Source organism: Bubalus kerabau, chromosome 3, assembly GCF_029407905.1.
Source record: "Bubalus kerabau isolate K-KA32 ecotype Philippines breed swamp buffalo chromosome 3, PCC_UOA_SB_1v2, whole genome shotgun sequence".
Taxonomy (NCBI): Eukaryota; Metazoa; Chordata; class Mammalia; order Artiodactyla; family Bovidae; genus Bubalus; species Bubalus kerabau.
Window position 1 is genome coordinate 130,795,616 of NC_073626.1, and position 16,582 is coordinate 130,812,197.

General features: G+C 40.4%; 1 protein-coding gene across 2 annotated transcripts in view; it reads left to right on the forward strand.

The window, feature by feature from the left end:
* CNTNAP5 (contactin associated protein family member 5) overlaps window positions 1–16,582 on the forward strand; it is a 1,047,625-nt gene that overhangs the window by 967,000 nt on the left and 64,043 nt on the right. For both annotated transcript variants that reach the window (XM_055572939.1, XM_055572940.1), the window contains exon 20: window positions 12,900–13,030. In XM_055572939.1, coding sequence (XP_055428914.1) covers window positions 12,900–13,030 — 131 coding nt within the window. The remainder of the gene's footprint in view (window positions 1–12,899; window positions 13,031–16,582) is intronic.

A 16,582-nucleotide genomic window follows, 5' to 3' on the forward strand; every position in this document is an offset into this window, starting at 1 on the left:
TTTGACTGCAGTACTTTCACAGCATCATCTTTTGGGATTTGAAATAGCTCAACTGGAATCCCTCACCTCCACGGGCTTTGTTTGTAGTGATACTTCCTATGGCCCACTTGACTGCAGATTCCAGAATGTCTGGCTCTAGGTGAGTGATCACACCATAATGATTATCTGGGTCATGAAGATCTTTTTTGTACAGTTTATGTGCATTCTTGCCACCTCTTCTTAATATCTTCTGCTTCTGTAAAGTCCATACAATTTCTGTCTTTTATTGTGCCCATCTTTACATGAAATATTCCCTTGGTATCTCTAATTTTCTTGAAGCGATCTCTAGTTTTTCTCATTTTATTGTTTTCCTTTATTTCTTCTCATTGATCACTGAGGAAATCTTTCTTATCTCTCCTTGCTGTTCTTTAGAGCTCTGCATTCAAATGGGTATATCTTTCTTTTTATCCTTTGCTTTTCACTTCTCTTCTTTTCACAGCTATTTTTAAGGCTTCCTCAGACAGCCATTTTGCTTTTTTGCATTTCTATTTCTTGGGGATGGTCTTGCTCCCTTTCTCCTTACAATGTCATGAACCTCCATCCACAGTTCATCAGGCACTCTGTCTATCAGGTCTAGTCCCTTAAATCTATTTCTCACTTCCACTATATAATCATAAAGGATTTGATTTAGATCATACCTGAATGGTCCAGTGGTTTTCCCCACTTTCTTCAATTTCAGTCTGAATTTGGCAATAAGGAGTACATGATCTGAGCCACAGTCAGCTCCCAGTCTTGTTTTTGCTGACTTTATAGAGCTTCTCCATCTTTGGCTGCAAAGAATATAATCAATCTGATTTTGGTGTTGACCACCTGGTGATGTCCATGTGTAGAGTCTTTGCTTGTGTTGTTGGAAGAGTTCGTTCTCTTGGCAGAACTCTATTAGCCTTTGCCCTGCTTCATTCCGTAATCCAAGGCCAAATTTGCCTGTTACTCTAGGTATTTCTTGACTTCCTACTTTTGCATTCCAGTCCCCTATAATGAGGAGAAGGAAATGGCAACCCACTCCTGTATTCTTGCCTGGAGAATCCCAGGGATGGGAGCCTGGTGGGCTGCCATCTATGGGGTTGCATAGAGTCAGACACGACTGACATGATTTATCAGCAGCAGCCCCTATATGAAAAGGACATATTTTTTTGGGTGTTCGTTCTAAAAGGTCTTGTAGGTCTTCATAGAATTGTTCAACTTCAGCTTCTTGAACATTACTGGTCGGGGCATAGGCTTGGATTACCGTGATATTGAATGGTTTACCTTGGAAACGAACAGACATCATTCTGTCGTTTTTGAGATTGCATCCAAGTACTGCATTTCAGACTCTTTTGTTGACCATGATGGCTACTCCATTTCTTATGAGGGATTCCTGCCAACAGCAGTAGATATAATGGTCATCTGAGTTAAATTCACCCATTCCAGTCCATCTTAGTTTGCTGATTCCTAGAATGTCGATGTTCACTCTTGTCATCTCCTGTTTGACCACTTCCAATTTGCCTTGATTCCTGGACCTGACATTCCAGGTTCCTATGCAATATTGCTCTTTACAGCATTGGACCTTGCTTCAACCACCAGTCACATCCACAACTGGATATTGTTTTTGGCTCCTTCCCTTTATTCTTTCTGGAGTTATTTCTCCACTGATCTCCAGGAGCATATTGGGCACCTACCGACCTGGGGAGTTCATCTTTCAGTGTCTTATCTTTTTGCCTTTTCATACTGTTCATGGGGTTCTCAAGGCAAGAATACTGAAGTGGTTTGCCATTCCTTTCTCCAGTGGACCACATTCTGTCAGACCTCTCCACCATGACCCATCTGTCTTGGGTGGCCCCACATGGCATGGCTTAGTTTATTGAGTTAGACAAGCTGTGGGCTGTGTGATCAAATTGGCTAAATGTCTGTGATTGTGGTTTCAGTCTGTCTGCCCACTGATGCCCTCTCTCAGCACCTACAGTGTTTACTTGTGTTTCTCTTACCTTGGACATGGGGTGTCTTTTCACAGCTGCTCCAGGAAAGCACAGCTACTGCCCCGACCTTGGACGTGGGGTAGCTTCTCTCGGCCAAGTCATATTTATGGACCAGCAATTTGGGTTGGGTAAGGAGAGAAGAGAGGACATGAAGGGGTTGAGGAACACTGAGTAGTTGGTGAGATTAATCCTTATAATAAGGATTGCAGAATATATGATAGCACTCTTTTTAGTTTCTTAAGGAAACTCCTTACTCTTCTTCAGACTGGCTGTACCAATTTACATTCAAACAACAGTGCAAGAGGATTCCCTTCTTGCCACACCATCTCCAGTATTTATTTGTGGATTTTTTGATAATGGACATTCTGACTGGTGTGAATGGACACATCATTGTGGTTTTGATTTGCATTTTCTCTAATTATTAATGATGTTTTCTCTAATTATTAATTGTTAATGATGGACTGTTGGCCATCTGTATTCTTATTCAGAGATGTCTATTTAGATCTTCTGCCCATTTTTTAAAATGTGTTAAAATATAATCAAGTGATTCCACTCCTAGGGATACATCTGGAGAAAACTATAACTTGGAAAGATACATGCATTCAATTACAGCACTGTTTACAATAGTCAAGACATAGAGGCAACCTAAGAGTCCATCAACAGATGAATGGATAAAGAATGTATGGTATATACTACAATGGAATATTATTAAACCATAGCAAAGAATGAAATAATGCCATTTGCAGCAACATGGATGGACCTAGAGATTATCATACTAAAAGTGAAGTAAGACAGAAAAAGACAAATACCATGTGATATAACTTATGTATGGAATCTAAAATATGACACAAATGAGCTTATTTACAAAACATATAGATTCACAGACAGAGACAACCATCTTATGATTACCAAAGGGGATGGCAGGAGGGATAAATTAGGAGTTGGGATTAACATATACACCCTACTTTATATAAAATAAACAAAAAGGACTTACTGGATAGCACACTCAATATCTTGTAATAATCTACAAGGGAAAAGAATCTGAAGAAGAATGAATACACACACACACACACACATATATATAATCTATAAATATATATGAACTAAATCACTGTGTATGCCTAAAACGAACATAGCATGTAAACCAAGTACAAATAAAAAAAAAAATAGATTATGGGAATCTGGGGATTAGATGAAGGGAAAATGAAAGGGAGAATATTGTATTCAGAGAGTGAAGTGCTTGTAACTGGAATTAGAGAGGGTGCAGTTAGTAATAACAGATACTGAATTCTGTTATTCATTCTATGATGTACTAGTCAATCATGACTAGCAGTTTGGAAAACACTCTTAGATGGAGGTATTGAGTTAGGAGTACATGGCTACAGAAGACATCACTGCATGGATTTAGGCCATGAATGAGGAGGGTATTCCTGGCAGATATCTGTAAGAGGACCATTCCAAGTTTTAGAGAAAGCAGATGTAAAGACTCTAAGGCAGGAGTGGACTTGGCACATTATGGGAGCATAATGTGGGTATGCAGTAGCTGGAGTTTAGTGAATGAGGGAAAATGTAGAATGAAATAAGGTTATATAGGATCTACAAGAAAGAATTTGGATTTTATTCTAAGTGCATTGGGGTATCATTAAAACATTTTAAGTAGCAACATCAGATAAGTATTTCAGAAAGCTTATTTAGACTGCCCAGTAAAGAATGTATGCATGTGAGGGAAAAGAGCTAAGACTGGAATCTGAGAAGTTAGTTCAAATGCATTGCAATAGTCCTGGTGAGAGATGATGATGGAACAATGAGGGCATGATGGTTGAGCTGTAAAGAGGTACAGAGACCTCTTTACAGTAAAGTACAGTAAAGTAGGTACAGTACAGTAAAGGTAAGGTACAGTAAAGTAGGATTTACTTTATAGAGACCAGGGAGCTGCAGATGACTTAAATGTGTGGCATATGTAGCTTATAGAGGAAATAAACAAAATAAGGACTCCTAGAGCCTTGACCTAGGAGTCCTTATTTACCACTAAGTAAATAAATGCTTCCTAGAGCCAAACATCCTGGAATGCAAAGTCAAGTGGGCCTTATGAACCATCACTATGAACAAAGCTAGTGGAGGTGATAGAATTCCAGTTGAACTATTTCAAATCCTAAAAGATGATGCTGTGAAAGTGCTGCACTCAAAATGCCAGCAAATTTGGAAAACTCAGCAGTGGCCACAGGACTGGAAAAAGTCAGTTTTCATTCCAATCCCAAAGAAAGGCAATGCCAAAGAATGCTCAAACTACTGCACAATTACACTCATCTCACACTCTAGCAAAGCAATGCTCAAAATTCTCCAAGACAGGCTTCAACAGTATGTGAACCATGAACTTCCAGATGTTCAAGCTGGTTTTAGAAAAGGCAGAGAAACCACAGATCAAATTGCCAACATCTGCTGGATCATGGAAAAAGCAAGAAAGTTCCAGAAAAACATCTATTTCTGTTTTATTGACTATGCCAAAGCCTTTGACTGTGTGGATCATAATAAACTGTGGAAAATTCTGAAAGAGAAGGGAATACCAGACTACTTGACCTGCCTCTTGAGAAACCTATATGCAGGTCAGGAAGCAACAGTTAGAACTGGACATGGAACAACTGACTGGTTCCAAATAGGGAAAGGAGTACATCAAGGCTGTATATTGTCACCCTGTTTATTTAACTTACATGCAGAGTACATCATGAGAAATGCTGGGCTGAAGGAAGCACAAGCTGGACTCAAGGTTGTCAGGAGAAATATCAATAACCTCAGATATGCAGATGACACCACCTTTATGGCAGAAAGTAAAGAAGAACTAAAGAGCCTTTTGATGAAAGTGAAAGAGGAAAGTGAAAAAGTTGGCTTAAAACTCAACATTCAGAAAACTAAGATCATGGCATCCGGTCCTATCACTTCATGGGCAAATAGATGGGGAAACAATGGAAACAGTGAGATACTTTTTTGTTTGTTTGTTTGTGGGCTCCAGAATCACTCTAGATGGTGACTGCTGCTGCTGCTGCTAAGTCGCTTCAGTCGTGTCCGACTCTGTGTGACCCCATACACGGCAGCCCACCAGGCTCCCCTGTCCCTGGGATTCTCCAGGAAAGACCACTGGAGTGGGTTGCCATTTCCTTCTCCAATGCATGAAAGATTAAGGTGAAAGTGAAGTTGCCCAGTCGAGTCTGACTCTTAGCGACCCCATGGACTGCAGCCTACCAGGCTCCTCCATCCATGGGATTTTCCAGGCAAGAGTACTGGAGTGGGGTGCCATTGCCTGCAGCCATGGAATTAAAAGATGCTTTCTCCTTGGAAGAAAAGCTATGACCAACCTAGACAGCATATTAGAAAGCAGAGACATTACTTTGCCAACAAAGGTCCATCTAGTCAAAGCTTTTTTCCAGTAGCCATGTATGGATGTAAGAGTTGGACTATAAAGAAAACTGAATGCCAAAGAATTGATGCTTTTGAACTGTGATGTTGGAAAAGACTCTTGAGAGTCCCTTGGACTGCAAGGAGATTAAACCAGTCCATCCTAAAGGAAATCAGTCCTGAATATTCATTGGAACGACTGATGCTGAAGCTGAAGCTCCAATACTTTGGCTACCTGATGCAAAGAAACAGACTCATTAGAAAAGACCCTGATGCTGGAGAAGACTGAAGGCAGGAAGGGAAGGGAACGACAGAGGATGAGATGGTTGGATGGCATGACTCATTCAATGGACATGAGTTTGAGTAAGCTCTGGGAGTTGGTGATGGACAGGGAAGCCTGGCGTGCTGTAGTCCATAGGATCACAAAAAGTCGGACACAACTGAGTGAATGAACTGAAGTGAAATAATTGCCTTACCTACCACTAAGTAGGGCAGTGAAGATAAAAGAGAAGCTGATCAGTGAGGGTGGCCTGGTTAGTAGACACTAAAAGCTGCATAGAAAGGTGCATATGTCTGTAGTTGATATGGGCTGCTAAGGATTGGACAGCAATCAAGATGTAGAAGAGCTCCTTATTTCAAAGTGAAATGATAAAGCAAGAAATTGACATGTGATATTAACAGCAGTGTTTATATGGATTCCTGTTCCATAGCAGCAGTCTAGCACCTTCAATAGTTCTTGTTTTGATGTTTTTAAAAACTGGTAGTTTCATCTTCTCTTCTATTCTAATTTATTTATTTATTTTATTTTTGGCTGTGTTGAATCTTTGTTCCTGTCCAGGCTTTTCTTTAGTTGTGGCTACTGGGGGCTACTCTCCAGGTGTGGTGTGCAGGCTTCTCATTGCTGTGGCTTCTCTTGCTGTGGAGCACAGGCTCTAGGCATGCAAGCTTCAGTAGTTTCAACTCCCAGGCTCTAGAGCACTAGCTCAATAATTGTGACATACAGGCTTAGCTGCTCCCCAGCACATAGGATCCTCCTGCATGAGGGATCGAATCTGAGTCTCCTGCATTGGCAGGTGGATTTTTTAACCACTGAGCCACCAGGGAGGCCCTCTATCTTCCCTTTTAGATCTGACCTAGACACGGGGTACCCAAGGTAGTCTTCTTAAACTATCACTTTGTGTATATCAGCCCAGTCAGGCATGTGTTTAGCGCCTTACGGGATCTTTCTTTACAAGAAGTTCAAATTCTTTGCCCTTTTAGTAAGAGGCTTCTCCTTGTGACTTCTCTCTTTGTTACCACCCTCTTCCAAGCTATACTCATGTTTCAGAGTCTTAGTGTTTCTATATTTCAAAATGAGAAGATCAGTTGGGTGACTGTCTATAAAGATGCTCATCAGCCATATTGGCCTCTGGTTGGTTCTATTCAAATCATGGTAAAAATCAGTCACATTGCTCTGCTTATATCTCTATAGCTACATAAGCATAGTACTTTTCTTTTTCTTTTTTGCCTATTTCAGTTCTACCTTCTTCAATAAATCTCTTTCTGTGAGGACTCTTTCTCATTACCTCAGTTCTTACAACTGCTCATTATTTGAATTCACAAAACATGTATCTCTATTGTCTATAAATAATCATCCTCTTTTCCCTTTACCCAACCATACATCTTTCTATTCATCAACTCACTTGTCTACTTGAGCAAACATGTCTTTGAAGGAAACATGATACAGTGGAAGGACCAGACACATTGATGTTCTGTCCTCCTGGGTTTGAATCAATTTCACTATGAATGTCATAATAATTGCTTTTATTATTATTATTTATTTGTAGAGATTTTACTTCACTGAAATTTTGCTCTCTAATCTGAGACGTTTTGGGGAAAAAAAGTCTTTAGTACCAAATTAAAGTTATAATGCATGGTTGGCACATAAGCAAGAAAGTATGACCTTGATTTTGTCCCCTTTAGCTAGATAACAAATCCCTTAAAGACATAACTATAACATTTTAACTATTTGCTAATTTTGTGTCTGATACAGAGTAAACATTAAATAACTGCTAGTATATAATTTTGACAAAGTGATAATAACATTCTGCTACTGCTGCTGCTACAGCTAAGTCGCTTCAGTCATGTCTGAGTCTGTGTGACCCCGTAGACGGCAGCCCACCAGGCTCCCCCGTCCCTGGGATTCTCCAGGCAGGAACACTGGAGTGGGTTGCCATTTCCTTCTCCAATGCATGAAAGTGAAAAGTGAAAGTGAAGCCGGTCAGTCGTGTCCGACCCTCAGCGACCCCATGGACTGCAGCCTTCCAGGCTCTTCCATCCATGGGATTTTCCAGGCAAGAGTACTGGAGTGGAGTGCCATTGCCTTCTCCAAACATTCTACAGAGTGCCTATTTTATTCAACAAGTGTCTTCTGGTGACTTAAGATAGCTGGCTCTGTGCTCTTCTCTGAAGACACCAAGATGAATAAGCATCTATTCATATCAGAGAAGCTTAAATTCAAGGGGAAAGACAAGTGAAGCTTGATACATTGAGAATGTTACCAAAAATGAGCACAGTGACCATACAAGAAGGAAAGATCATACCTGTCTTGAAGGAAAGTGGAGACCTGGGTCGTATGAGTTGGGTCTTAATAAATGAGAAGGGGTTGGCATACAGGTAAGAAGGCAGGGGCAGTTTCAGATGAAGAAATAAAATGCAAAAAATCAAGAAGGAGCATTATTTGAAGGAATTCTGTTAGTTCAGATATGATTCAGTTATGGAAAGTATGTGTTGATAAAGTTGAAAAGTTAAGAAGGAGGCTTTGCATGTCAGGCTACACACTGGAATGCATCATGTAAAATTAATCTTGGAGTAGAATCACGTGGCCAAGAAAGCCTGTGTTAGAATACTTACACTAATGACAGTATGGAAGACAGATTGGCATAGGATAACTGGCAAAGTGGAAACAAGTAAACTACAACAAAATGTTGTTCTTGAAGAAACTGAGGTGTGAGAATCTTTATCCTGAGGCCCAATTCAAGATGATGAATTTTTCAAATTTCGAATTTCTAGTCCATAATGTTCACATTCGCACAAATAGGTGATTGTCAAGAAGAATATAAATAGTAGATCGGTGGCTAAAAAAGGAACAGAATTATCCTTTTACAGTATTAGAGTAGCTCTTAATGTCGGTCTATCTAATACACATAGAGAGGAGCCATGTGAAGAAAAGAAGGAGATTGGACTAAAGCATCTTCCAGGCAAGGAATGGAGGTATCCACCAAATGCTAAGAAGAAGCAAGGAAGAATCCTAGCCTAGATCCTTTGAGAGAACATTTCAAACTTCTAGCCTTCAGAATTTGAGACAATAATTTATATAGTTTAGAAAAGAATGAAAGGAAGGAAGGGATGAAAGAAGGGAGGAAGGAAGGGAGAGAGGCAAGGAAGGAAGGAAAAAATAGGCAAGTAAACAGACAGCACAGAGGTGAGCACAGGACCCACAGGAGCAAAGGAGGGCGCCTTGGAAAAGCCAGATAAGGTTTCCTGGAAGAGGCAACCGAATGCTTAATGTTGGAGTTTGAGTAGGAATAAACTTAATGGGAAAGGTTGGAATGGAAGACCTATTCTTGGCTGAGATGAACACATGGGACCTTTGTGTTCCATGGGAAAATCATGCTCTTTAGAACTAACTCAATTTCATTTCTAAATCTGAGTGAATCACTTACTATAAATGATGAAAATTTATTCACCTTCCTTCACCTCTGTTCCTTCACCTGTCATATGAAGGAAGGAGCAAAAAAAAGTTCTAGATGAAAGAGGAGTCCTATGCAAAAAACTCAAGAATGAGAGAAGCCAAGGGGTAGTAACTGTCCAGAAAGTAGCAAGAGTGTTTAACAGAATATGTCTACATCCTCTTTGATTTAAACTAGATTCTTTATCATTGTATTTGAATACATTTTTTGTGATTATTGATTTCTCTCCAACACTTTTAAAATGACATTGATAATACTTGTATAATTCTAAAAATAATGATATGAATTTTGCCTGGAGACCTAAAAAGAGTGAGGACATATACAGCTAGAATTTTCCAATATTAATAAGATGCAATGAAACTTTTACAGCATACTTGCTGGTGACCAAAAGGTCATTCCATTATACATATGTTTATTCCAGAAGCATATTTGGAAAAGCCCTGAGACTCAAATCAGTTTCATTTCCTTTCTATACTTTGAACATCTTATTTCATCCCATAGCCACACACACACAGGTAAATGCATGCTGTTTATAATGTAGCAATGTCAACACATACTAATGGAAAAAAAAATGAGACCACGTAAGAGGGGATACATTTTCCTAGATAAATTATAGTGAACACTTGGCTAAGGCGATCCTTTAATTTTTTTTTTTTTTAAATTTTGTACTAGAGTAAAACTGATTAACATTATTGTGATAGTTTCAGGTGAACAGAAAAGGGACTCAGCCATACATATACATGTATCCATTCTACCCCAAACTCCCCTCCCATCCAAGTTGCCACATAACATTGAGCAGAGTTTCATGTGCTCTACAGTAGGTTCTTGTTGATTATCCATTTTAAATATAGCAGTGTGTACATGTCCATCCCAAACTCCCTAACTATCCCTTCCCCCCATCCTTCCTCCTTGAGAACCATAAGTTCTTTCTCTAAATCTGTGAGTCTGTTTTATAAATAAGTTTATTTGTATAATTTCTTTTTAGATTCCACATACAAAGGAATGTCATAAGTTATTTCTCTTTCTGACTTACTTCACTCAGCATGACAATTTCTAGGTCCATCCATGTTGCTGCAAATGGTCTTATTTCATTCTTTTTAGTGGCTGAATTCCATTGTATATATGTACCACATCTTCTTTATCAGTTTCTCTATTGATAGACATTTAGGTTGCTTCCAAAAACAGTCCTTTTTTGTTTGTTTGTTTGTTCATTGATTAGATTCAGAGCATCTTCCCTCAGTCAGTTCCCTGTCTAAGGGACTCTACACTTGCAATGATCACCGTTCTGCTAAACACTTTTGGAAGCAAAGGTATGGATGGGAGACACTGGGGAGGAACACATGTAAACCAGTGGCGGATTCATTTTGATATTTGGCAAATCTAATACAGTTATGTAAAGTTTAAAAATAAAATAAAATTAAAAAAAAAAAAATGAAAGCAGAGAGATGAAGCATATAAATTAGGTAAAGAGGGCTTAAGAGCAGTGAACTTTTTGGGTCCAGGGCAGTGCCATCCAAGAAGGTGACAGTAACCTTGTGACACCAAAGTAGCTGAAAGGAGACACATGTCTTTTTGCTCATTGACCAAGCAGCTGAACATGATGCTAAGGAGAAGGTGATGAATGAATTTCTGGTCCCAACCATTTCCATCTCACCCCAGTGCTTCTTGTAAGACTGCAAGTCAGCCTTTAATGGTAGCAAGCTTATTTTTGAGAAGTCTTAAATTGAGTTTATCCTCCTAGGAGCTGTGTGCAGATGAGTTAGCAAGAGGTTTCAGGATATCTTCTTAGGGTGCTTTGGGAGGCGCTGATTGCATGAAAACCTCCTAAGAAGGTGAGATCAGTATGTGCGTGGCTCTAAGAAATTGTTGAGGTGTTTTAGACCTAAATTAGAGTGTCAGAGAGGCTTCAGAATAAATACTTTGACAGGGTCCCAGTTGAGATGATTAACATCTAAGATGGATGGTTCCTAGGCAAGTTTTAGTGAAGATGTATAAAATGGAAGTGATTTCTAAAACAGATAGATGTGTGCAGAATGTGTGTATGAATGACTCACTCAGTGGAATGGTAAGAATCCCAAATAACTACAAGGAATGTGTGCCTTACTACCATGCCTGACACATAAATATCACATGCTGATTTACTTTATTGAATTATATATTATATTGTATATAATGTAAAATTTGTATATTATTATATATATTTATATACTATATATAAAATTTATACATTATATATTAGGAACATATTTATATATTATATAGTACGTTGCACTAAATAGTATTAAAAACCCAAGTTCTTAGAAAGAGCCTGAAAGAGCTTGCTAGGGAACAGCCCACTAGTTTATAAAGGGGGCCCTTTCCCTGCCACAGGCCAGCCCCTTGCCCCGGGTGAAGGTGCCTCTCAGCACCAAATATGCTATTTATAGGGAGCTATTAGGGCTTCCTACATGGTGCCTGGTGGCTCAGAAGGTAAAGAATCTGCATGCAATGCAGGAGACACAAGTTCAATTCCTGGGTCAGGAAGATCCCCTGGGGAAGGGAATGGCAACCCACTCCAGTATTCTTGCCTGGAGAATTCCTTGCACAGTGGAGCCTGGAGGACTGCAATCCATGGGGTCACGAAGAGTTGGACATGACTGAGTGACTAACATTTTCACTTTCATATAGTCACCTCAGTCCTCTTTGGCTTCCCTGGTGGCTCAGATGGTAAAGAATATGCCTGCAATGTAGGAGACGAGTTTAATCCCTGAGAGGGAATGGCTACCCACTCCAGTATTCTTGCCTGGAGAATCCCATAGACAGAGGAGTCCAGCAGGCCACAGTCTGCTACTGCTAAGTCACTTCAGTCGTGTTCGACTCTGTGCGACCCCATAGACAGCAGCCCACCAAGGCTCCCCCGTCCCTGGGATTCACCAGGCAAGAACATGAGTGGGTTGCCATTTCCTTCTCCAATGCATGAAAGTGAAAAGTGAAAGTGAAGTAGCTCAGAAGTGTCCGACTCTTAGTGACCCCATGGACTGCAGCCTACCGGGCTCCTTTGCCCATGGGATTTTCCAGGCAAGAGTACTGGAGTGGGGTGCCATTGCCTTCTCCAGGCCACAGTCTACAAGGTCACAAAGAGTCAGACAGGACTGAGCAACTTGCACTCTCAGGGAGCTATTATTAATTTTTAAGTGAGAAAATAAGCTCCCAAGTTGAAAATCTATGATGATCAGAACTAAAGGGAGAGGAGGAATCAGGACTAACTGTAGGGAGCTTCTGCTATTGGCTGACCCTGTTGGGTAATGACCTCACTGCTCCAGATTCCTCTCACCTATTCTGCCTTAGATTACTTTACAATCTTGTTTCACATTCAGTTCAGTTCAGTTCAGTCGCTCAGTCGTGTCTGACTCTTTGCGATCACATTACATATTCTGAAATTCCACGAAGGCAATTAGGAAGAAAAGGAGTTCTAGGAAGTGGTAGAAACTGAAGTGAGTGTGGACAATCTTATTAAAGTTTTCACAATCAAATTATTTTCATTTCTGATAGCACGCACGCACACGCACACACACACACACACACACACACACACATGCATATTCCATCTATACTCAGGAGTTTTAATATGGACCCAGATGCTACAGTCATGACATATATAGTACCTTTTAAAAATGTGAATGAAGAAAGGGTTATGGCACAGGTCACTATAAAACAGCCATGATCAATTAAAAAGCAATCTGATCACTTTTTTACACTATATAGGTCTATTTTTAATTCTAATTTCTAATGTTTTTCTTTCAAGGAAGCTTACAAGTTCGCTCCCAGCTAAACAAGGAAGAAACCCATGTATTCACCATCAATACAGAGAACTTTGCCAACAGAAGACTGCATCACTTGAAGATTAACAGAGAGGGCAGAGGGCTTACCATTCAGGTACTTTACTTCCCTTCTTCTCATTCCAGCAAATGTACCTTGGGTGCTCAATACAAGTTTTCTGAATTTTGCCTCCAGGCCAAGTGAGCAGCCGAGTTCTGGGGATGCATACTAATCATACTCAGGCCCAGCCTTTGGAGAACTAGAATAGTGGTCCTCAGGGCACACCCTGCTTTCCAGAAGCATCTCTTGAGACCTTGCAAGAAATGCTAATTATTGGGTCCTATGTCACATCTGCTTAATCTGAAGCTTTTTTTCAAGAAGGGGGCAGCAGATGATGCTGCTGCATGTTCAGTTTTGACATCCTCTGAACTGTGACATAATGAGGAAGACAAGCAAGGAAGAAATCACAAGTGATCAGCAAGGGCTATGGGGGAAGTGTGGATAGGTGATGCAAGAGCATGGAGGAGGGCACCCACCTCATCTGGGCATCAGTTCAGTTCACCCTGAACAAGGAGGGGATGTTAGGATCACTGACCCTCCACTTAGTCAAAAATGAGTATAATTTATAGACGGCCTCCCCTGTCTGCAGTTTCCTTACTGACACACACAAATACACACACACTTACCTATTCCAGTTCCCTCTCAAACTCTACTCAGGCCACTCGATGCATCCTTGCTCTTTCCAGAGCTCTTGAATTCACTAGAGTTTGCTTTGCCTAGAATCCAGTTGTTCATGTATCTGCATCACTACCTGTTACTTATACTTCCTTTGGAACACCACTCAAAAATTGACTCAGGGACCCCGTCTCCAGTCACCTTATGTAATATAGCAACCCAGCTCCTTGACTTCAATCCTAAACCACTTAAATGCTTCTAGCAATCAATACAAATTATCTATTTATTTAATAGATAAGTCCTTTCTCCCTCCTCTAGAATGTAAGCTTCATGAAGACAGGGATTCTTGTTTGTTTACATTACCGTGGGACCCCCAGTTTGTCAAGCAGTGTCTCACATACAGAAGGCCTTCAATAAATATTTTTGAACTAAATAAATTAATCCCACATGGCTTGTATGTTCTAAGTTGCTTCAGTCATGTCTGACTCTTTGCAACCCCATGGACCAAAACACGTCAGGCTCTTCTGCCCATGGGATTCTCCAGGCAAGCATACTGGAGCGGGTTGCCATTTCTTTCTCGGCTTGTATGGAGAAGATTAAATTGGACCTGGGAGAGAGGAAGAGAAACCACTGGGTTTTAGGCAGGGGAAGTAGCATGGGTAGATTTCCATTTCCAGGGGCTCACTGTGATCTCTCTATGGAAATACACATTTGGAGTGATGAGATATGGGACAGAGACCAGACCGGAAGCAAAGATAAGGACTTCAACTAGTGTGGTGGGGAAGTCAAGGAGAGAAGGACTTGAGAAAGATCTGGACAGAACATTGGTAACCTTGGGTGACCCTCTGGATATGGATGATGACTCAAGACTCAAGTCAAGACTGACTGTTCATTTTCTTGATTGGGTGGAAGTTCATGAATAATTGGCAAATATAGGAGACAAATCACAATCCTTGAGTGATTATAATTTAATAGCATTGACTCTTAAAATAAGTGGTAAAGGTCTTTGGATTGAGGTCAGACTAGAAAATAGAGATGAAATGATGATTTCTTATTGGAAGATGTCTTAAATGAGGCTGTGGTGAGACACCTGGGGTGCATGCTGGTGGGCATTTGTATAAATGGCTCTTTCTCTTTTTCTATTTCCTGTCTTCTTTTCCATCAATGAAAACACAAACAGGGAGGTGAGAGAACAATGAGATATTCCCTCTTCTCCATCTAGATTTCCCACCAGCCAAATTAATAGTCAATGATAAGCACAAGCAGTGATTGATAAGCACAATCAGTGGAAGATGTAGCATTTCAAAAGCACAAAAGTAGCAGAAAGAAATGGAGGCAGAGACCTATTTTGTTTTTTAAATTAAATCAATTTGTTCAAACAGTTACATAACATAGTTGTCTCTGTGACACTCCCACTTCCCCCCCGCCCCATCTTATTTCTTCTCCTTCCTCCCCACTTAGAAAAGCCCTAGAGAATTCCCTGGCCTTCCAGTGGTTAGAAGTCCGGGTTTTCACTGCCAAGGCCATGGGTTCAATCCCTGTCAGGGAACTATGATCCCATATGGCTCTGGGTAGCCAAATTAAAACAATAACAAAACCCCCAAACAAACAAAAGCAATGGGGAAAATAAAAGAACAAACTGTTTACTAAAAACAGAAAAGGATAAGCTACTGCCTGGTCTCAGGCATTATTCAGAAACAGTTATAAGGAGAAGGTAGATGGTTATCACTATGCTCAGCCAGCCAGAGGCCTCCAGTAGGTAAGAACACATTCTCCTACCACCTCGGGACCTTGAGTTGTTGAACCTTCTCCTCTCTGCTCTATGTGGCTTTGGAAGGAATCTGTAGGGACTGGGCTACAGCCAAGAGTAAGAAACCCTGGTAATGATTTGAGAATTGTAATTTGACCAGTGGTTTTAAAAGCACATGTGCCCTCATGGTGGTTGAGGTAGACTTCAGTGCCTCTCTTTAAAATATATTAATGACATTAAACAAATTAAACCCGTTTACCAAAATGCCAGCACAACTACCAGCTGTAAAGATGGAGGGAGCCCGACATTTTGAAAGCATGGAATCAATGACTTCCTTTGAGAGTTGAAGATTCTGAGATTAAGAGAGGGATCCCTAGTTCGGGACAGACTTGTGTGTGAATTCCTGCTCCATCTCCTATAAGATCTTAGATTTGCTATTCACCTTTCTGAGGCTCAGTCTATTTATCTATAAAAAAAAAAGTTTGAATGTTATGGGGGTGGGCTGGGGTACAAATGCAGCTGAGTTCAGTCAGTTCTGGTAACCATTATAGGAAAGCAAGAACATAACTAAAGGACCAAGCATGAAGCCTGGTGTCTAGGGCTTACTCAAAAGAAAAAGGTTTGTTCAATTTCCTCCCTTTTCCCATCTCTTTTAATCTCATTTAATGACTTGACAAGGCCACTGCTATCCTCACTTCTAAGATCAACAAAGCTACTTTACCAGCTGAGCCACCAGGGAAGCCCTTCTCCAGGCCAGATTACAAATTTTAGGCATCTAAGCTTGAAAAGATTGTGATACTTCACTCTCTCACCACCTCACCAAGAGTAATTAAAAAGAAAAACAACACTAAAACATAGAATGAACATAAAGAAGTATAACAAAATAATGCATTTCTCACTGAAGACTTCAATGATTGCCTAGCCCCTATCATAAAGTCGATGTCCTCGAAATAAATGTTTATGGTAACTACCCACTCCCCCCCACCCCTGGCCTTTTGCCTTTGCTCTGTGCATTTGCTAAGCTTTTCAAATAGGTAACCCAGCACCTGAGCCAGTACTAGGGGTGCCCCCATGTGCACTCACTCCACTTAAGGACTGGAATCCATTCCCAAAGTATCCCAAGCCTTCTTTGACTCATTGTACCTTTGTCTCCATACCTTAACTAACACTTAAACAAGTACACCATGAGAAACACTGGGCTGGAGGAAGCACAACCCAGAATCAAGATTGCTGGGAGAAATATC